Source organism: Ruditapes philippinarum, unplaced genomic scaffold, assembly GCF_026571515.1.
Source record: "Ruditapes philippinarum isolate M1 unplaced genomic scaffold, ASM2657151v2 ctg1349_1_1_1_1, whole genome shotgun sequence".
NCBI lineage: Eukaryota > Metazoa > Mollusca > Bivalvia > Venerida > Veneridae > Ruditapes > Ruditapes philippinarum.
In genome coordinates, this window is record NW_026852031.1 from 462,647 (window position 1) to 485,598 (window position 22,952).

A 22,952-nucleotide genomic window follows, 5' to 3' on the forward strand; every position below is an offset into this window, starting at 1 on the left:
TGGTAAATATCGAGCTATTTGTTTGATAATGTAATCACATTCCTTGTTATTTTAAATCTAATATTTCAATCTGTGGAGAGTTAATATAATTTTAAAAATGTAAGATCAGTTTATGTCACGTTAAAACATTACTGTAATTGTTTCTTGTTCCGACAATTTTCTTATTTGTACATGTATATTTTTATTGATACAATTTTGAACAAGAGCCACCGCCGGGGGTGGCACAACGTTCGACTTTTTACTTTGTCTAATAGCAAACAAACAAACGGTTTAAACAAATACTTAAAAAGAAAATCAAAGAAAAAAAAGATATTCCTTTCTTGATTTTAATAGGTCTGTATAGTCACACTTGTTGATTTGTCTAAGTATGAATCCTTTCCAGAAATAAATGTTAAGAAAATATAATCAAAATTTAATCATTTGGCTGTTAAGGTCATTTAAAGGTCAAGGTCATATCTAAATTATTCCACATGTCTGTTTGGTCACAAATGTTGTTTTACTTACATATGAATCAAATCCTTACATAAATAAAAAAATATGACAACTTCAAAGTTGACGGTCAAAGTCATATAACGCTCAAGGTTAATGTCAGTTCAACTTGTCAAACAGTTAATTATATCAATAATCATTGAAAATAAAATAATTTGACCTTCAAGGTCAAGGTCATACATGAGTCAAGGTCAGTTTGAGATTTGAAATACATGGAGGTCCTGACGTAAAGTTGTTGTGTCTTAATATGAATTAAATTTATTTATAAATAACAAAGTTATAGCCAATTACGAAAAACGGAGAATTTCATTAATTTAAACTTGACTGTCAAGGTCAATTTAGGGTCTAGGTCACATCTTAATTATTCAATATTTTTGTTTGGTAGCAAGTCTTGTTTTGCCCAAGTTTAAATCAAATCGGTACATAAATAAAAAAGTATGAAGATAATCCATTAATTAAATACCAAGTTACAGTCAATTATTGCAAAAATCAGTGAAAATTCAAGAATTCATTTTTCAAGGTCGATCATAAGAGAGCCAAGGTCAATTTGAGTTTGATATTCCTCAAGACTTTACTCTAAACAATATTCTGTTATAATATGAAGTCAATCCATTCAATAATAGCGAAGTTATGGCCAGTTACAGCAAAAAATGAAAATTTCAAATTTTTGACCCTCGAGGTCAGGGTCTTTTAAGACTGAAGGTCAAAGTATGTTTGCTTAACTTAAAGGTCTATCCTAAAAGATTATTATGTTCAAGTTTGAAGACAATCCATTTAAAAGTAACAAAAATATAGCCACTAATTGCAAAAAAAAACACCAAAAAAAAACCAAAAAAAACAAGCAAGGTCATTTATGAATGAAGGTCATAGTTAGTCCGGTCTCCTAAAATATATTGTCGCAAGGGTTGTTGTGGCCAAGTATGTAAATAATAAACCAAGAACTTAAAAAGTTATGATCAAGGTACAAGTTTGCGGTTGGCAACGCCGACATGGCTGTAACAATACCTTTTTTTAAAAAAAAAGTCGAGCTAAAAAGGAGAGGAAACTTAAACAAACAAGATTATGTAATTTTATATGTTTAGATCTATCTTGATACAATTTTAGATAAGGATAATTTTTAGATAAATTGGTTACACAAACAAGATTATACAAGAGATCTCGATATTTACACTGAATAATCTTATATCATGTTTATTAATAGTAAACTCCAAAGAATCAGACAATATTTATACTAATTTAACATTGAAAGTAAATGATAAATTGCTATTTCATTCACACCTTGTGAATAATTTGATAACACACACGCACACGCACGCACGCACGCACGCACACTTTGACCAGTTTATTGGTTTCATTTTGTTTTAATAACCACAAGTGTCTGGAATAACAATGAATTTTGATCTCTGTAGTTGCTTATGTTCTTCAAGAAACGTCTGACACATACACAGTATTTTAATGATCACTGGCAACAGATTTTCAGCTCAGTTTCTGAGGTGGAGCAACAACATGCGGTTGTTTACACTGTAGGCTCCCCCTGTCATTTGCTGGTTCCAGGCAGATAAAGCAGAAATGTTTCTTGCAACTAAAACATTCCATGTTGTTACAAGCATCTACATGTTCAATAGCCTCTTTACAATGTGGGCACGAGCGTATCGAGGGACAGTTATCCACACTACTTATGTTCTTTTTAGGACAATTATGTAACAGGTTCAAAAACTCGTCGTAATTCCTACATGAAATGTTTATACATTTTCCATCACCTTCACCTGGACATGAACCTGAAACATATATACGTCAATAAATAGTTTACTATATGAAATACATGTTGGCATGATTACGCTGGCTATACATAATTGCCATACCTTCCGGTTTCAAAAGTGCTCAGATTGCTCATGCACAAATTATGCACATGCATAGTATATAAATAAAACATACAGTGTATGAAGAGAATGCAATATTAATATGAGGAAAACTAATGAATTAAAGTTAAACAAAATTACAAAGTAAGTGAAATAACTTAATGTTGAATGCCGTTGATATAGGAAATATTTTTACATTCATGCTAAAAATCAGTTATTTTCTCGTAAACAGATTAAGTAAACATGTTCCCTACAGTTAGGTTGTCTGGGTTCCCATTATTTGTAATTTATTTGAAAAAACAAAAAAGAAACAAAAAACGTCTATACGAAAATAGTAAAATACATTCTACATATTTTATCGTTATTTCATAACATTGGTCTTATCGTGTCCACATATTTTATCGTTATTTCACAGTGTTTAACAAGGCAGCTGTATAAGATTTAAATTGCTGTTTGAAATCAACGTTTACACGTATTATTTGAAAATTAATTACAATATATTATAGATTTACAAAATATAAACATATAGATTTGCAAGATTAGTTTAAGGAGAAATACATACACTAATAACATGAGCTATGTCATAATATAAAAGAAAATTCACTTACATGTTTGCTCCATATTTCTATCGTTGTAGACTTAATGAAACTATTATTTGTCAAAAGGAAATTCCCGAAAAACTTTGATGATTAAGTGTGATAAATAGTTAAAAATAGTAGTCGATGGTAACTGTTTTTCGAAAATATGCTTTGATATTTACAGAAAATACACGTAATTTGATTCTTTGTAATCATGTATCGTGGGTGTGATTTCAAGGGTAATATCTATTTCCATTTACGATAAATGCTGATGTAGATATTTTTTTTTTAAAAAAGGTTAATTTATGGAGATATACATGTATTTGTATTGTATATATGCAGCAATATATACATGTATATTGAATGTTTATGGTATTTCTAATAGATTTACGATGTAAATAGTTTGATACATATGTATGGTTAGATATAGAGTAAAATAATGAAAAATGGTAACTCCATTTATGGTAGTGGTTAATAAAAGCTATTATCAATGGCTCTTATATACAGTTTTAACCATATAAGTTAATAACCAAGTTAGACTTTAAACTATAATAAATGTGTAAAAATAGATTATCCAGTAACGGAAACAGCCTGTTGGACTATACACTAATTTATAGGAGTTCTTTCCCTTAGTTTAAAATTTGAGACATAATTTAAACAAAATTTTGCACATATAGTAACAAATACGAACTTGAAATCAAGTACGTTTGATGCTTTTGGAAATGACACAAAAAAGCTAAAACTCACTCAAAAAGTAGAATTGGGACCACAATTCTTTTTCATAAATTTGTTTCAATTATGGTTTTGTTTAAGTCAAAAACAGAATTAAAACAAATTTATGAAAAAAGAATTGGGTAATCATTCTACGTTTTGAATAATAATGCAAAGTTTAAGAAGTTTATTTTTTTCCTTTTTATGCATCTGTAAATAAATATATTATGTGTGATTATCAGCGGGTGACTGTCTTTTAAACATTAACAACTCGGCAAGAGTTTACAAGCTATAGCAAACGAAAAGTAATGAATAAGTCACGTAAGTGATTATGTCAGCTATAACATGACGACGTCAGTTTTAACACGCAAAAAGCGACGACGTTACCTACAACATGCAGGACACGATTTCGTTAGGTGGAAGTGATGACGTTACCTATTAAACACGGGAGGTGACAACAAACAGGAAGACGACTGTTTAAAACTAATCAAAAATTTGAACGTTTAATTGAAAGAAAATATTTTAATTTACCGCTGTAAATAAAGTAGAGCAATTATATAATCTTTGTGATAACTTTATGTGTAATGTTTGGTCAGGCTGTTTTTACAGATAAAATGTATAACGAAAGTATCAAATCTACCTGACATCAGCATCACAAAGTTCAATACCCGATTACTCATGCAGTAAATAGCTGAGTGAAATATAAGTGAAGGCCATAAATTATCTAGTTACATTTGTTGACCTCGTAGTAAAAATAGTGTGGGATTGTTTAGTTATCTAAATTGATAAATTAATCTCAACAACACAAATCTATCAGTGTTTTATCTTGAATTAGGCTGTTCCATTAGAGGAGATGCTGTTCCATCAGGGGGGGACGGGAAATTATAAGTTTGTATAGAGTATCACAAAATATAATATTTTGTTCTTAAATACCTGCAGAATAAAAAAGAATGAAATTGCAGATTAAACACAAGCGCAAAATATAGGACAATACTAAACCTCTTAATTAACGTCAACATACGTATAAAACTGACAAATATTAAAAACAACAACAACAAAACATCCAATAAATAAAATGTTTTATTGACATTTTCAATCCAATATTACTATATTCAATCAATATTGATAGATTAAAGTTTCTAATACATGTAATTATTTTAAAAAGACTATTTGTAGCATAAGGTAACATAAACTGATATCTTATTACGCGTGTTTAACAATATGTACTTTAGATATGAAAAAATATCGTTAAATACAGGAGAGAATAAAGCATTTATGACAAATTTATTCATTGAAAACTTTAATAGATATTGAACAATATAAATATATATTTAAGTTACTGCTGACATTTTACAATATGTTTAAATTTGCAATACAAGTTTAGACTGATCTCTAGAAATCACATTCTGCACACCTTACGATTTATAGCAAAATAAAGTATTGAAATCAATGTCCGTAATGAATTTAAACTAAACTTTTTGCATAGTTGATCAAGCACTTGATGATATATGGAGGATCGAATTTTATTGTCTCTTTTCATGAACTGTCGACTTCTTGGCAATATAACTGGTATAGAAAAAGTTCATAAACAGTAACAGATATGTGGAATACATGGTAAGACTGTATTTAATGTTAGTAAAACTTGTAACACAGTCTCGACCTGCTGACAGCACACTGTACGAAACTAAAATCACAAAAATGCCGAACATCATTTGACAAAGTTGTAGACATGTTATAAACATACTGATCCATTTTGGTAGACGGAACTTCAAAGCTCGTAGAGTATAATATGTATACATGAAGGAATGAACGGTAAAATTCATCACCTCGTAATATCTGCCAGTTCCTATCTTGTCAATATAACTATACCATACATATATTAGCACAGTTATATGATGATACCAATGTAGAAATATCAACGGTTGTTTCCTTAAAACAATAAAAACTGTGTCTCCTAATTCGACAACTTTCGATAGCACAAAAAGCATAGTCCAAAATGCGGAAACTTTCCCGTGATCGAGGTATGAGCCACTGCAGCAAGAATACTCGAACCCGTGATGTGACAACGCCCATATTAGTTCTGGTAGTGTACGAATAGCACCTAGAATACTGAACACTGCTAACGTTCCACTCCAAGCCACCAGGAGCGGTCTAAGTTCGAACTTTTCTTTGCTCGCCATAACATAGCGGGCACTAAAGATGAAGACGAGATAAACTGCCGAATATATGAAACAATCTTTCCAGTTTCTTCGCATGTAGTCATCAAACTTTTCAACTTGGAATTTTTTTTCAAACTCAAAAATGTATGTTAAATTAGCAGGATCTTTATTTGATACATCCATAGTGGTTTATAGCAATGTTTTAACTTAAAAGTAAGGGAGTCCTTCCAGTAAATGTTGGTTGTGTCTCGGGTGTTTGACAGTTAAATCACAGCTATCATGCGTTCTCCTTTATGTGTCAATGTCATATTTAACGTCATAGTGGACCATGTACTTCGGAATAATGTCATCGGTAAAATCAGGCCCCCACAACCCCTTCTGATCACGCTATCTTTACCTGCAATAATAAATATCTGGACATTATTCGTTAGTTTTAATGAATGAATAAATATTCAATATACGTTTACAGTTAAGAAATTAAAATAAATATTGTGGTTGTTAAATTGTATCATACGATATTTAAAGTTTGTGTTAGTTTTGTAGGTACTGGTATAAGTATATCAAACAAGTTTAAACACATCATTAGTAATCATGACGCAAATCATTAATTAGACCGTATCAAATGTTTAATTAGTGCAACGCTTCAAAATACACCACGTGCAATGTATAGGCACTCTTTTGGTGCTCATTCCAATTGGTTTAATATTGATAAAAGCTTAAATACATGTAGTTAAATATAAAACACGTGTTACCTTTTCCAATTAAAGTGCTATTCCCTTTGTAATCACAAATACAAATTTACGTTAAAACAAAATTAGCTTTACTTTTTACTTAGTTCTCCAATATACAGTATTACTTTTTCCACTATGCAAATTATTAAGGGTACATGTAGAAAGAAGCGTTTTATATCATATAAACCTACGATCAGTTACCTGTGAAAGTATCGTGTTTCAACAAACATTTATTCGTTGCCGTGGCGTGATTCGTCTTTTGAAAAGTGCTTGTACTATTTTATGACCCTATTCATGTGTATTAACTCTTCAAATAGTAAAACAGTGCAATGGCGCACTTTCAATTAATTTTAAATTTAAACGGGAAATGATATCAATGATTACAGATGATGATTATAGAAGATGTATTTAACTTTACGGATATAGAATAACGACACGGAAACTATTTAAATGACGAAAGATTTTTACAAAGTACATTATTTATACATGACTGACTTGTAGTTATGAATAACAAGAGGTGTATTGTGTTATATGCGTTATACGAGAAGGAACGCTCGACTAATTCCATCATTAATAAAAGGGGAATAGAAATATGTTTGTATAATGACAAACTGTAAATTCTAATACAAATTAAAATTGTTTTCTTTAAAGCGAGGCAATTTTTGAATATCTTATATTTGTTTAACTTGTCAATGACATTGACCGACTATCATATAAAATTGGGTCGTAGAAAAATAACCCACTTACTCACTTACAATCAATTGAAATATAATAATGTATTGTAATACAATAAAGTAACAACAACATCTTCATTTGATACAAGACATCATAACACAGAACTGGTTACTTACTTCGGTAAAACATTTAATTATAAATTGAGCCGCGTCACGACAAAACCAACATAGTGCGTTTGCGACCAGCATAGATCCAGACCAGCCTGCGCATCCGTGCAGTCTGATCAGGATCCACGCTTTTCGCTTACCAACCCTATTGCAAGAAGAGATACTGATAGCGAACAGTATGAATCCTGATCAGACTGCGCGGATGCGGATGGTCGCAAACCCATTATGTTGGTTTTGTCATGACGCGGCTCAATTTTTGTTGTTCTAATATTTGAAGTTTGAACCAGACTGTTAGAAACTGATAGACCAACAAATAAATAATAACGACCGATATTCAAATACTTATATAATTATTAGCTAATGTTTACTTCAGTAACCTACATCTTCATTTGTCAATGTAATAATAATGTAATAATGATGTAATAATGATGTAATAATGATGTAATAATACTGATTCCTTGAGATAACAATTCAGTCATAAAGATAGGATATCACGACAACTTATTTTTGTAATTTTATTTTCACACCGTACAATCAAATGGGCAGACAGCAGTTCAAACGTCGACAGCTGTACCAGTATATACATGTCGGCGCACGAAACACAGTTGCGGACGGACGGTAAGTATTCATCTATTTTTAACATATCCCAACTTCATTCGAGTAAATCAATGTCATGTATTCATAGTCAACATCCAAAGGAGCGTACTAACAAATTTCTGGCCCTGATCAAGGTTTACTTCACGTGAATTTTGACTGAAAATAACCAAACTATCCGATGAGATGCGGCATTTTTATTTTTAAGGCACAAAAACTTATATTTTCTCATGATATCATACGATTCGTAAACGTCAACATTTCGTCATTAAATATTCCAAACCATATCTTCACATACATAATGTTTTTTTTCTGTTAAAGTTATAGGGTATTTAAGTTGGAGTGACATCAAAATTTTAGTAATGTCATCAGTCGTTCGCCTCATTTTAATGATAACATCGACAGCCATTCATCGGCAAGAATGAATAACGCTGAAAGCCGTTCAAGGAAACAATTTTCAGCGCTTTTGTGCTACAGTAACTAGGAAAGAGTAAAACTGTTTTGTTTATTTAAAACATTTATTTATCATGATACTTTCTAAGAGACTTCATGCTTACGAAATCCATCTACTAATAAATAATTTCTATATTTTACACCATGATAAATGAATTATTTTACAGGATGTAAATTAATTTAAAGTATGATTATTAGTTAGCTAGTTAGTTAGTTAGTTAGTTAGTTAGTTAGTTAGTTAGCTAGCTAGCTAGCTAGCTAGCTAGTTAGTTAGTTAGTTAGTTAGTTAGTTAGTTAGTTAACTACTAAGTACGTAAGTAAATAAGTTGGTTAGTTAAGTTAGTTAGTTAGTTAGTTAGTTAGTTAGTTAGTTAGTTAGTTAGTTAGTTAGTTAGTTAGTGTGTTCCTAAGTTCTCTTTACGGAGTCAAATACCTGAATAATTTTATGTTCGTTCTCTTTTGTACCATAGTCTGAATATGTATATTCTATAAAATGGAACCACTCTTCGAGAATGCAAACATGGCTCCGCATTATTTATACGTTCACTTTCATTTCTCGGGTTACACAGCCATTCACTGCATGGGACATGTCCACTATATGCCATTATTTATAATTACACTTGATGGGTGCCTTCATTTATAATACTGAAAATTCGTATTAAGCGTTAAATTTGCCTTTACCTTATTTGAATTAAACATTTCAGAAACACATTTATAGATCTTGCTACCTTTTTTATATTGAAATACAGTGGGGTAAATGTAGATAAAGGTCTCTCAGCTAAGATACAACAAATAATAGCCCGTCAAGAGAATTTAGGAACACACTAATTAACTAATCAACTAACTTATTAACTAATAAGTAAAGTTGAATCAAAACTCATTGTTTTTGAAATTGTTTTGTTAATAGTTTTTAAACTCATACCGTGGTATTACACAACAGTACTATATGTCGCAGTCCAAAAGATAAGGATGTCTAATGGACGCTGTGGGTTAAGATACTTGGGACCTTTAAAAAGGGTCTGTAAATACACAAAGTATGCGCTTTCAAATAATTTTATTAGACTTCAAGAATCGCGGCTCTCGCCATCAAAATCTTTCAAAATAGTGCGCATGCGTGGTGTAGTTAATCAATGAAGTAGGAAGTAAGATACAGAGGCCCGTAATGGTGGTTAGTATTTGATTTATATGGTGATGAATGAAACGCATGATGAAAATTTAAGCTATAGGACATTTAATAGGACAAACAATAACACATATAAACATTCCGTATATGAACCTGTGACATCCTTCCCCTCACAGGAAAAATGTCGTCCACACAACTGCTTACTAAGCAGCTGTACTACTTCAGAAGTACTATAGAAACTATACCTGTCGCAAAAACTACTTAAATAACTACATTAATATGTAACTGGTAATAAAACTACAGTGACCAATAGTAAATGAAACACCTTGCTTTTTAAATTTGACTTTTAACGTCTTATCTGTGATATGCAGGCTTCATAACCTCTGATCCTCTTTCAAAATTCCATTCTATTTCGTTCCGCCCATTGTTTTCTCGTTAAGGGCACACGCATTTTTTTACTTGGGGACCATATGCCGCTTTTCATGGAATGGCACTCACGTGTCATATTGAAGGTTCCATGATAACCGCCATATGAACACATCTGCGGATGTTTCAAAATTCAAAATTGTACCAGTTCATGTCAAATGTTGAATTCAGCTTAAGCCGGTGCTAGGGGGCGTGGACGGTAGTTTGCACTTGACAGTACCGTCCATGAACAGGCTAAACCAATCCGAGCCTGCAACATTTTCAATTTTGCCGTGTTGGGCTTTCTTTAGGAATTCTTATTTTCTCTATTTCATCGCCATATCAGCGTTGTTTGTGCCGTGAAGAGGCTGTAAAAAGTCGCCCCGTACATTCAATCAGAGATGTTATATTTCCGATCCTTAAAGATCGTTCAGCACGACATTATTGTTTTGCTTGTGGTAATTTAGTTTTTTTCTATTCGGCTATTTTCTTGTTGGGTGATTCCAATATTCCTCACTTGAATACTGTTGAATCACCCTAAGGATATGTGGCCTGCTTTTTAAATTTGTCTTTTGACGTCTTATCTGTGATATGCAGGCTTCATAACCTCTGATCCCCTTTCAAAATTCCATTTTATTTCGTTCCGCCCATTGTTTTCTCGTTTAGGGCATACGCAATTTTTTAATTGGGGACCATATGCCGCTTTTCATGGAATGGCACTCACGTGTCATATTGAAGGTTCCATGATAACCGCCATATGAACACATCTGCGGATGTTTCAAAATTGTACCAGTTCATGTTAAATGTTTAATTCTGCTTAAGTCGGTGCTAGGGGGCGTGGACGGTAGTTTGCACTTGACAGTACCGTCCATGAACAGGCTCAATCAAACCGAGCCTGCAACATTTTCAATTTTGCCGTGTTGGGCTTTCTTTAGGGATTATTATTTTCTCTATTTTAGGTGCACTAGTGGCAGCTGGTGTAGAAATATGCACAGATTAAGGGGTAGTTATATCCTGTTCAATCTGCCTAAGTTCTCTACGAAGAAAATTAAAATCTTGGATGGACTCAAACTTGTAACGTGAAACATTACAAAGTTCATTATTCCGAAGCCCTAACCAAAGACGATTGCGAAGCATGTCGTTCTTGGCATATTTATCTAAATAAAGATTGGCATTGGTAAGAATCTGCTCTAATCGAAGGCTATATTCAGGAACGGACCCATCAGGTTCCTGTCTGGCACAAGAAAATTGTTCTTTCAGGTGTTCAGAAGTGGACACATTACCATAGATAGCTTCCAATTTAGCTATAACATCTAAAATAGTAGCCCATTCACCCAAATGCAAGAGAACAGTCCGTGCTTTCCCTTTCAAGCCAGTACGAATAGCTTCATGAAGATATGGTCTGGATACATTCTTCCTCTTAACAAACAATGCAAGTCATATTTCCAGACCTCGAACTCACAATCACCAGGCCTACTTTCACATGAAAATTGGGGTATGTTTGGAATACGAGAGTGACTAACAGACAAAGAAGTATCCAAGTAGGAAGGTGGATACAAAGTATAAGGATTTGGTCATAGGCACTTGGTTTCGGGATAAAAAGCCTTTTGAAGGGTTTGTATAACTTAAATTGGATTGAATGTAACGATTTTTTAACGTAGATGTCTCGATTCTAAATTCGACATTTTTCCGATGTTTTTTTTAGTAATATCGGAAAAATGTCGAATTTAGAATCGAGACATCTACGTTAAAAAATCGTTACATTCAATCCAATTTAAGTTATACAAACCCTTCAAAAGGCTTTTTATCCCGAAACCAAGTGCCTATGGATTTGGTGGGGGTGGGGGAGGGGGCGTGCAGGTGGACAAATATTTCCGATATTACTAAAAAAACACTGTTTTTTTTAGTAATATCGGAAAAATGTCGAATTTAGAATCGAGACATCTACGTTAAAAAATCGTTACATTCAATCCAATTTAAGTTATACAAACCCTTCAAAAGGCTTTTTATCCCGAAACCAAGTGCCTATGGATTTGGTGGGGGTGGGGGAGGGGGCGTGCAGGTGGACAAATATTATCCATTTGAGGATTTTTTCCTGCTCCTGAATGTCTGTTGTTCTACTATAATTGGTGTATGAGTATCATCCCTTGTAAAATCTGATGGAGGAGGAAGAGGACTGCTAGCAGTGATATAGTTAATAGTACAAGAAGTAATAGGTTTAATACCAGAACGTTCAATCTGTTCAATATAATACTCTAACTCCTCTTCCCTAATGTGTGTAAGAGTATGTGTAGAATCCATCTCTGCTGACACATTAACTTAACACCAAACACATTACTTTAAACTAGTTAAATCAAATAGATCATATATGGTATATACTATAAGTACTCTTTTATTGATCACATAGTCATAGCATATCTAGATTTATGTAATTTCTACACTCAAAATAGAAGAATTACAATTGTGTTTCTTTCACTGTACCGTATAAAATGCAAAATGTATGCAACTTATCAAAATACACTCAACTTTAGTTAGCTAAAATGTACATCTTTATGGTAAACTTCTGAATTAATTTTATTCTGCGAAACAATTCCAAATTTATGAAATATGTCACCAATTGCCTACCATACTTTAATTTAAAAGATCAATTGTAAATGTACATTGTGCAATTCATTCAAGTACAGCTTACACTTTCCTATCTAATGAAATACACTGTACAATATCTTTCATCAATTGCCAGTCATCACAGTTAAAATAAATTGTTTGTATTTATAGTCACCACAGGGATGTTACTTTAGATGCTAATATCTGAACGTTATGTCAGATTTTGAATAAAACAAACAACAAAATTTTATTTCTCTAAAAATTTGAATGTGCTAAGTGTAATATAATGTGGTTTTGTATGTGAGTATACGTATAACTCTAATGAGAAATAAGAGACACATGTGTGTTCTATGACTACAAGTTTAATACTGAAGATAAACTCTTAACAAGAACTGCTGTACTACTTTCTAAGCATGCGCATGTATACATTTATTTAAACAGTCTCATATTACATTTCCCTTCTTTTACTAAAAGAAACTGATTGTATATCTTAACAAACAGACAGTTAACATTAAGAATATGTTTTAAAAGTTTTAATATTGATAATATTATTGAATCTGTTTTAGAAATTATTTTAGCTATTTCATATAAATTAGTAAAAAATTAAAAGCAATCATTACGAACTATTTATTTATTTACACAATGATCGTTTATCAGATGTATTATCATTCTGATAACGAGTACTAGGCTTTACAACTCTCCCAGACCGTGTTACATAATTACCACATGTGCTAACCAGTGGTTTAGAGTTAATAGAAGGGTCACTATTTTGTGGGAAACTATTATCAGGTAATCTGATCTTTTGTGTATACGATGAATCAAGTGCATTAGAGTGAAAATCGGTTATTTGATTTTCTTGGGTTTTCATTAGAAATTTTCTATTGCGGCAGTAAATTGTGCCATTGTGTGTTTTTACATTGTATGACCTTTCTCCATTCTTTGAAGTAACCTTTCCTTGTACCCATTTTTTACCAAATTGAATACGAAATACGAACTGGGTCATTTGCTTGAAGTGGACTTAGACTTTTTGAGTTTTGAAATAAATAATATTTTTGTTTTGAATTGATTTTCTAAATTTTTTATTTAACCACTGATGGACTAACTGTCTGGGGTTGAAGCTTTTTTTTCAGAAATTGGAACTGAAGACTTTGTCCTTCGTCCCATTAACAAATGATTTGGGGGTGTAACCACATTCTAAAGGTGTGTTTCTGTATTCTAAAATACATACATATGGGTCCTGCCTAGATTCTTTTGCCTTAGTTAAGGTTTTTTTAGCAATCGACACACCTTTTTTAGCCATTCCATTTGACCTACTATGATATTATGCGATGACGTAATGTGAGTAAATCCCCATGATTTCGCGAACTCGGCAAATTCTGTTGACGAAAATTGCGGCCCGTTATCACTCATGCAAATATCTACAATTGCATATCGAGACATATGTGCACGAAGTTTTTGTATTACGGTATTTGATCGAGTATCTGGCAAATAGTCAATTTCAAAGAATCGACTATAATAGTCAATTGTTATCAAGTAATTCTTACCATCATGAGTAAAAATATCTGTGCCAATTTTCTGCCACGGTCTATCAGGAAACTCATGACTTATTAGCGGTTCATTTGCATTTGAATTACGATACCAGAGACAAGTACTACACTGTAAAACAAATTCTGTGATTTGTTTAATCGTGCCTGGCCAAAAGAAATTTTCTTTCCCACGCTCAACCGTTTTGTTTACACCAAAATGCCCAGTGTGTATTGACCTATAATTTCAGAGCGGAGTGATTTTGGAATAACAATTCTTTGAACTCGAAATATAAGACCATTTTCATAACTAAGTTCATCTCCAAGGTTCAAGTATATCTGATGGGCACCTTGATCTTTCCTCTGGGAAACCTTCAATGATAGTTTGTTTTAAACAGACCATTTGTTTATCACTGCTTGTTATTTCTGAGATAATTTGCATTCTTTGATCAGTGAAGTGGAGTTGTTTACATACAGTGTGTACATGAATGTCAAGTCATTGAACTACTTCTGACTGCGAATCTGATATACATTGTCGAAATAAGCAATCACTGACCGGGATGTGTTTGCCTTGAACATGGATAACTGTAATGTTGTTTTTTTTGTAATTGTTACAACATTCTCTGCAGTCTAGGTGGTGCGGCTGAGGATGGTTTTTTGATAATAACAGCGATTGGTTTGTGATCTGAGTGTACAGTCACATGTCTCCCGTATGTGTTTTGATGAAAATGAGTACAACCATACACTATGGCTAATAACTCTTTCTCTAAGCATAACCCTTTTCAGTTTCGGTTAAACTTTTCGACGCATATGCAATCGGTCTGCCATTTTGTATGAGACATGTGCCTATTCCGTCCTTCGAGCTATCACACTCTAATGTGAGTGGTGCTTTCGGGTCATAATAACCTAACACGGTGCTTCAGACATCATGTGTTTAACCTTTTGAAAGGCTCTATCATGTTGCTTTTCCCAGCAGAATTCTTTTCTCAAGAGGCTCCTTAGGAGAGCTGTCGGATCCGCGAGATTTTGCGCAAATTTTGCAAGGTAATTAACCATACCTAAAATGGTTTCTAACTGTGGCCACATATTTGGAGGACCTATTTCGCTTATAGCTTTGACCTTGGACTAGTCTGGTTTAAGACCATCCTTGCTTATGACATGACCGAAAAATGGTACTTCTTGTACACCAATTTTTCATTTATCTGGGTTTAATTTGACACCCTTTTCTCGTGCGCGCTCAAGCACGTGCTTTAGATTTTTATCGTGTTCTTCCTTTGTGCGACCGTATACAAGAATATCGTCGACTATTGCTGTAACGCCCGATAGTCCTTCGAGAATTTCGCTTATTTTCTGCATAAATAAGTCACCGGAAGTCGATATACCAAACGGAAGTCTAAGCCATCTATATTTTCCGAAATGCGTGTTAAACGCAGTTAGCATTGACAAACGTTTGTCAAGCTGTAAGCTCCAATATGCATGTGTTATATCAAGAATACTGAGCATTGATGCGCCGTTAGGTTTTGATGTAATATCTTCTAAAGTAAGCATGGGGAAATGCGGTCAACGAATTGCCTCATTTAATGCTTTAGGGTCAAGGCATATTCGTAATGCCCCAACGACAAGGGAATTCGCACAATCAGGAGGCTCACTGACTTTTGTGATAATCTTGTCTTTAATCATTCTGTCAAGCTCTGATTTTACACGTGCTCTTAAGGCGTCGGGTATTCTGCGTGGTGGGTTAATAGTCGGTATTGCATTTTCCTTTAAATGCAAACTGCACTGACCATCAATAGTTCCAATACTAGAACATAGGTCATTGTATTCTTTCATGACTATTTCTCTGGTCAGATTTTTTTTATTCTTATCAGGGAGGGAGTGTTCCACAGAAAATGTGAGCTTCATCAGGTCAAGGTTTAATGACGTTTACAATCTGGAAACAAAGTGATCTCCCGGAAGCATTAATCACAATAAAATTATAAGAGAATTGCAGACTCGGATTGATTGAGTCTGTACATGAGGGATAATGAATACGTTAAACATCCCTCACGCCTCCTAGCACCGGCTTGAGCGGTTCTCAATTCTCAACACTTAATAGTGCAAGCCTAAGAGAGGGGATGCATTTCTATCTACCACATAAAATTTTGCAATCATTGACTGATTTCCTAAATAACAGGTCAACATGACTGTTCCCAGGATTGAAAGTACTTCACCTGTATATGAGGTTAATTTTCAATCAGGGGCCTCAAGGGGGGTACTCAAATTCAGTTTTTGAAATAGATGCTTGGACAGAATGTTTGCAGCACTGCCAGTGTTAATTTTAAATGATATTGGGCATTTGTTTGGGCCAAGACAAATTTCGGTTTTAAGAGAGTGTAAGCTAGTACTAACCGATTTAATTGAGTATCCATCAACTGCATTGTACAAGTTTTCTTCAATGTAACGATTGTCCCCTATTTGATTGGCACTTATAGCGTTTTTCTGAGATTTTCACTGCTTTAAAAAGTGTTCTCTGGTCATGTTGCCTGCCACAACACCCACACACATTTTGTGATCCATGTCCCTGCATCCTTCCCTTCTTAGTGGGTCCATTGCTGATTGTTTTCTTCTATAATGCCTTTGCGTCTCAACAGCATCAACTGGTTGTTGCGCGGCTGCCCCCTTGTTCGGTACACTTGTCTACCTTCGTCACCAATCCATAGCAATAAGTATGAAACTTTTTCTTCCTCTGATTTAGATTTAAGTGGTCCAGAAAATATAAGTTCAACGTTTAATTTAAATTTTTGCCAATGTTCTATTAAATTTGAGCTTTGCTAGTTCATTTATCACTAAGATCCATTGTTGTTGTTGTTTACTGGTTTAAATTACTTTTAACTTTATTATTATATTACTATAATTAATCCAATGTTAAAAAAATTCAGCAATATTTCTGACACCGTGTAATATAATGTGGTTTTGTATGTGAGTATATCACAAGTAGACAACGTATAACTCTAATGAGAAATAAGAGACTACAAGTTTAATACTGGAGATTAACTCTTATCAAGAACTGCTGTACTATTTTCTAAGCATGCGCATGTATACATATATATAAACAGTCTCATATTACACTAAGTAAAGTTTAGTTTTCTCCAATATACACTAACAGCATACAGTTACAGGAGTGCATATATCAAAAGTGTATATATTTATTGATCTGTAAACAAATATATAGAAAGTCATTCTTCAAGGAATAAAGATTTCACTTGATTCAATTCAATGTAACAAAAGAGAAATATCAACAATCTGTCTTGATGTCAAGATAAGCAATATAGTTCCGTTACCATCAAAGGCACTCTCACAACATGATCAGTTGAAGACTACACTTTAAACTACCATAACTTACCAGTACCACTGACAAACTATACATGTTCAAGGTTTCTAATAAATATCTGTTCTAAGTTGGCTTCCAAACACATAACCATAATATAAACATAAATATATATGCTATATTATCAACCAAGAGAAAGGTACATCAAGGAAGGGCAAATATATGCATATTGGAAATGGGAGAGATCTTTATGTAAGGAAAAGCTATAATATTAAGGGGTTATGATGGGAAAATGTTAGTAAGTTTCTCACCAATCACCAGAAAAGTACTGTAAATACAGAAACATGCTAGGTCCTTCTGCCAAGATGAACAACTTTTCAACTGTGATTCTTCAAGATGACCAGTGACACAATAAAATAACCAGTTCAATAACAGATCTGAAATTTAAATAAAATATTGAGAATCACAAAAATAGAAAAATAACATGACATGTACAATATACAATGTAGTCAATAAATTCTATTTATATTAAAAGTCCTATTTTACATATTAATAGCACCCAAATTCACTGAAGCCGTCTAAAACAGTTCGAAATCCTAAAATGTATCACTCTTCTATAAATAATTAAACGTTCCAATAGAAAATGTCATCCGTGTTTTCAATCTCGAAATATGGTACCAATCATAGACACTTGTTTAGAAGCGAATATAAGGCATTTATAATGGCAATACTCCAGTATATACTATTAAATAACATTTATTTAATAGTATATACTGGAGTAATGCCATTATAAATGCCTTATATTCGCTTCTAAACAAGTGTCTGTGGTACCAATTAGAAAACGAAAGTAGAAATCAATCAAGATGCTAGCTAATAATTTACAAGCATACAATTTTGCACACAAATAATTGGTTCATTTTAGAATATCACAATAAATCACTACCACTAATTAACTGACGTTGAAATAATATAAAACTTATACATTCCACCAATACATCCTGCATTCCAACATGTATACATGTACATAAAATGGCTGACTGAACACCGCTCAACGTTCATCCCCGGAATTATCGACCCATAAGTTACTCCAGCGTTATGGCAGGCCAAGTCCCCCCGTTGGGCGCCAATGTCTAAGGGTGAGACAAATTGTGCAGCCTGACCGGGACTCAACCCGGGACCCACGGAATACCGTACCGCGGCTCTACCGACTGAGCTATCCGGCCGCTTACACAACATCTCCCCGATATAGTGAACAGTTCTGAACCGTGACAAATTCCCCTGCTATATTGAAATTCGTTCTCCAATCGAATTTTACAGAGTTACAGAGCAATGTAAATGAAACTCTGAGCTATATGCAGTCACGAGCCCACGTTGAGCGCCATTTGTCGCAGTCCAAAAGATAAGGATGTCTATTGGACGCTGTGGGTTAAGATACTTGGGACCTGGACAGTGTATTTCAAATATTTTCAGGGGCTTTGATTGGTATTTAAAGAAGGAGGAACAGCTATATTGTTTTAATTGTCTTCCGCACGTTTAAATACGTTGTATATCATTTACAAGTATTAGCATTCATAAATGCTTGGAATCGCCGTTCAGCCATGAATATAGAAATAATATTTCATTTCTTGCCAAATACCTTTATTGTGTGTGGTCAACACATAAAGCCAACAAAAATACTTGATTTACTCTACAATTCCGTTCTAGACGTGCTCAGTTATATTCTGAGATATTTTTTTGTTCTGGATCAGAATGTAGGAGATATTGCCCATAAGAAAAATATCACAATTACTAAACGCGTAGTACAATTAGTTAGACTACATGCGCCACTAAATCGGTGGATCAATCGGCAAAAATTAATAGGCTTCTTGCGTAATTAACAACAGATTAAAAATGATGTCTGTGAACATTCTATATTCTATCAAATCATCCGCAAATGATTACATCCGCAGATGATTACTAAAAAAGGAGGCGTCTCCTGTATGATATTTACAGATAACTAATCTCGTAGCAGTTTTACACGATGGTTTATTTAATGTGTACTTTAAATGATCAGGATTTAAATGATCCGGGCCAGCGCCCAAAAATATGATGGTATCAACGGGTTGAAATTAATGTCGTCACGAAATATGTCATTTTCTATAGACATTTGTTTACACTATTTACTCAACTTTATTTGCTTGCCAAACATGTCAACTCTGTTTTACATGTAGTATGAAAGAAACACACCTTTCGCTAATGACTAAAGGATATGATTGAAATACATGCTTTAAAGAGGAAAAGCCGAACATCAACTCATTGAGTAGTATATAAACAAAACTGTATATAATGTATGAGCATTTCCAAAAATGCTAGGAATCGCCGTTTAACCGGGTATTCGAAAAATATCTTTTTGGTGTGTGGAATATACTCCTTCCGAAACAATAGAGCTAATGTTTCTTCTTTTGATATTACATGTATTGTTTACCACATAGGTTTCGAGCTGCTTACAAGATAATATTTATATTATAGATATAGGTAACCCTAGAAAAACAAGGCGGGTGGCGTGTCCCGTAGGCGTCCCTTTTGTGGTCTTTTGTTGCCCATTTTGCATTTTGTTATCATGTGGTACGTATCAAATTCTCCTTTTTGATAGGCTTTAGGGAAGGCGATGAACGATAGAAATGGTTGTATATGTCGCCGTCCTGAAACGGAGAAAATAATATTGAAAGCAATGATAGTACGTTACAGGAGCAAAAAATTCAATATTAAATATTTAAATTATAGAAAATGTTTACTTGTTTGCTGTATTTCGTAAAACAATTCTTTTGCTATTAATAGCGACAGTTGATCAAGTGAAGACGTAAGGGCGTGTTATCAGGTTAAATCAGCACTGATAATGATAACGTTTCTGATTTCAAAGAATTAAATTATATTTTATCTTTGAAGAAAATAATGGTGTTATCGATATTCCAAAGTACAATAAGTATAATGTACACTGTACTTATACTTATATAAACCGTTTATCGTTACAATTTTAATATAAACAGGGTGTTGAGGAGAGAAAACAAATGTAAGTTTATAGTGTTATATGATAAATATATTTTCTTTCTCTTTTTCTGTTGTACCAAAATATTTTTTTCTATAAAGTATGTGCAAGCATCTCTTCAGTTTATTCTTTATACATTGTTCTTATATTCCTTTGCTTTCACGTCCCTTTCAAAATTTACATTTATAGAACTGTGTAGTGAAATCTCGTGTAATACGTGCACACAAGCAATTATGCCAGAAAAAGATAGAATGAGCAATTTTTCATGACTGTATTAGTAGTAATTTAATGAATTAGTCTATAATTAAATGTTTGTAATAAAATAATTATAATGTTGATAGTATTTAGAATAAGATATAAAAACAAACCACGAAAGAGTTATATAGGGATCTGGTTGACCCGTGTGAGATACATGATACATGATGTATAACTATATTTCGCTATATGTGTTTATGATTTGTACAGAATGATACAAGATGGATTCAATACTGTCAGAAATGTCAAAATTTCTCGAAGTTAGAGAAGAGACCGTAACTACCTTGAAGAAAATAAAATCTGAAATTGATGAAGTCGGTAAGAATGCTAGTAATACAAATCTGGCCACAAAGGTGGTGTCTCTTGGTGCTGGCATAACGTCTGTTGTTTGTATGGTTGCAGCACCATTTACCGCAGGAGCAAGTGCACCTGTAGCTGCGGGGATGGCTGTGTTAAGTGGAACAAGTGCTGCCGCTTCTATTGGTGTTACGGTTGTTAAACATATCAAAGAATCTGGTCTCACGAAAACTGCATCTGAAGTAATTAAAAAAGATCAACGAGCTAAAGAAAGATTGCAAGAAGTCGCTAAATCTATTAGAGAACTAGCATCAATTTCAAATAATACTATTCAATTTTTAGAAAAAGCTGCACAGATCGGATTAACAACTACGAAAGAAATAGATGCAGTACTCAAACTAGCTGGAACCGCAAAGGCAACAGAGATTGCGACAAAGACCGCACAAATTTTTGAAAAAGCTAGTAAAATCGCAAAAATCGCCGGTCCAGTTCTTGTTTTTGTAAGCATTCCTCTTGACATAATGGGCATCATTGTTGATCTGCTCGAAAGAGGAAATGTATCTGAAGCAAGTAAACAAATTCAAAAGAATATACAGGAATTGCAAAACGAATATAAGACTGTGAGAAGCGAGTACAATGAAATAAAGTCTGTTTTAAATATCTGAAACGAATAAATTTCATTTTAAAAACAAACCTTTTTTCCAAAAGGTGATGGGGAAAAATTTCTTATATCTAAATATTGATGCAATGTATATTGGAATTTATATCTATATTTACATTTATTTATTTTCGTTCTATATTTTATATACAAAATAGAAATTGTGTATAGGTTTATTAAATTGTATTTTATTTGAATCCTTACATCTCAATATTCTTCTTAATATTTTTTTGACCATTTTTGACAATTTTTAAACTCGAATATGATTTCTTTTTAATTCGGTGCTAGGTGCATGTACGGAAGCTTGTATTTTCCAGTACCGTCCATGAACTCCATCAAACCGAGTGTGCAGCATTGCATTTGACATATTGGACGTTCTTATGGGATTTTTTTTCTTCATTCTATATGTGAAAAAAGCAAATAGACAATTGAGAAGAATATGTTTAGCAGAAACATTGTCATTGGCTTTTGTAGTGTTGATATAATGATAATATATTGTAACATAGAATACCACATCTGCTAGTATGCTAATTAGTTAATTATCTTATTATGTTAATTGATAATTAAATCATAAAAACTATGGACTACTGTTAAAACTTTTATATCTGAACACATGTACAGTTTAAATTGTTTAACGTATTGAAACTGTAGCAAGTGCATTTTGATATTTGTATTGTCTATTTTAGCATGTATGATATTAATTGTATTTCATTTATCATCAAATTGACCGAGATTATAGCTTTCTTATATATACTTGAGATATTGTAACACATATGTCGAATCGCTATTATAGAACAGCAACAAGTAATTATTATCTATCTTGGTGGTCGATCGACCCAGCCAGATTTACCTGATATCTTACCAGTAATGACCAATTTCCTCGCAAGTAACCAAGTGTACATGATTTCCGAATCAGCTGCGAGAGACACATGACCTTAAGACAATGTTTGAGATCAAGAAGAAATTTTGCCTCGCACGAGGATCGAACCAGCAACCCCTGTATTATATCCGTGCTGGCGGACTGCTAGAAAAATATTATAAGGTTATTTGAGCGTATAAGAAAGGTTCGTTTTCGGTTATGAAAATCTAGAATATATATTTTTTGCAGAATGCAGATTAACTTGCTTTATTCCGTGATTGGATTATTATTTTATTTGAACAAACCTATCATTATTAATTGTAAGTGAATGCTTCGAAGGTCATAATTGCACAATTTTGATGTTGAAATGTTGAATTCTGCTTAAATCGGTTCTGGGTATGTGGGTGGGCGGTGCGTGGACGGCAGTTTGCCAATATCACTGTCCAGAAACAGGCCCAATCAAACGAGCCTGCAACATTT

The 22,952-nt window shown here is 33.3% G+C and overlaps 2 protein-coding genes across 11 annotated transcripts; one reads left to right on the forward strand and one right to left on the reverse strand.

The window, feature by feature from the left end:
- Nucleotides 1-1,542: 1,542 nt before the first annotated feature.
- LOC132747434 (elongation of very long chain fatty acids protein 6-like) lies at nucleotides 1,543-18,735 on the reverse strand. Of its 10 annotated transcripts, none has more exons than XM_060736873.1 (3): nucleotides 18,361-18,473; nucleotides 17,690-17,815; nucleotides 1,543-2,267 (listed from the first exon to the last, which is right to left on the reverse strand). In XM_060736873.1, exons 1-3 carry the CDS (start codon nucleotides 18,380-18,382, stop codon nucleotides 1,966-1,968), a joined length of 450 nt encoding a protein of 149 aa, XP_060592856.1. In that variant the 5' UTR covers nucleotides 18,383-18,473; the 3' UTR covers nucleotides 1,543-1,965. The 10 variants fall into 10 exon arrangements, with proteins under 10 accessions (XP_060592856.1, XP_060592847.1, XP_060592840.1 ...); XM_060736864.1 differs by having other exon boundaries at nucleotides 18,337-18,455; XM_060736857.1 differs by having other exon boundaries at nucleotides 18,322-18,423.
- A 1,669-nt stretch (nucleotides 18,736-20,404) lies between these two features.
- Nucleotides 20,405-22,247, forward strand: LOC132747493 (uncharacterized). Its single transcript, XM_060736896.1, has one exon. The coding sequence runs from the start codon at nucleotides 20,880-20,882 to the stop codon at nucleotides 21,618-21,620; it is 741 nt and encodes a 246-aa protein (XP_060592879.1). The 5' UTR covers nucleotides 20,405-20,879; the 3' UTR covers nucleotides 21,621-22,247.
- Nucleotides 22,248-22,952: the final 705 nt, after the last annotated feature.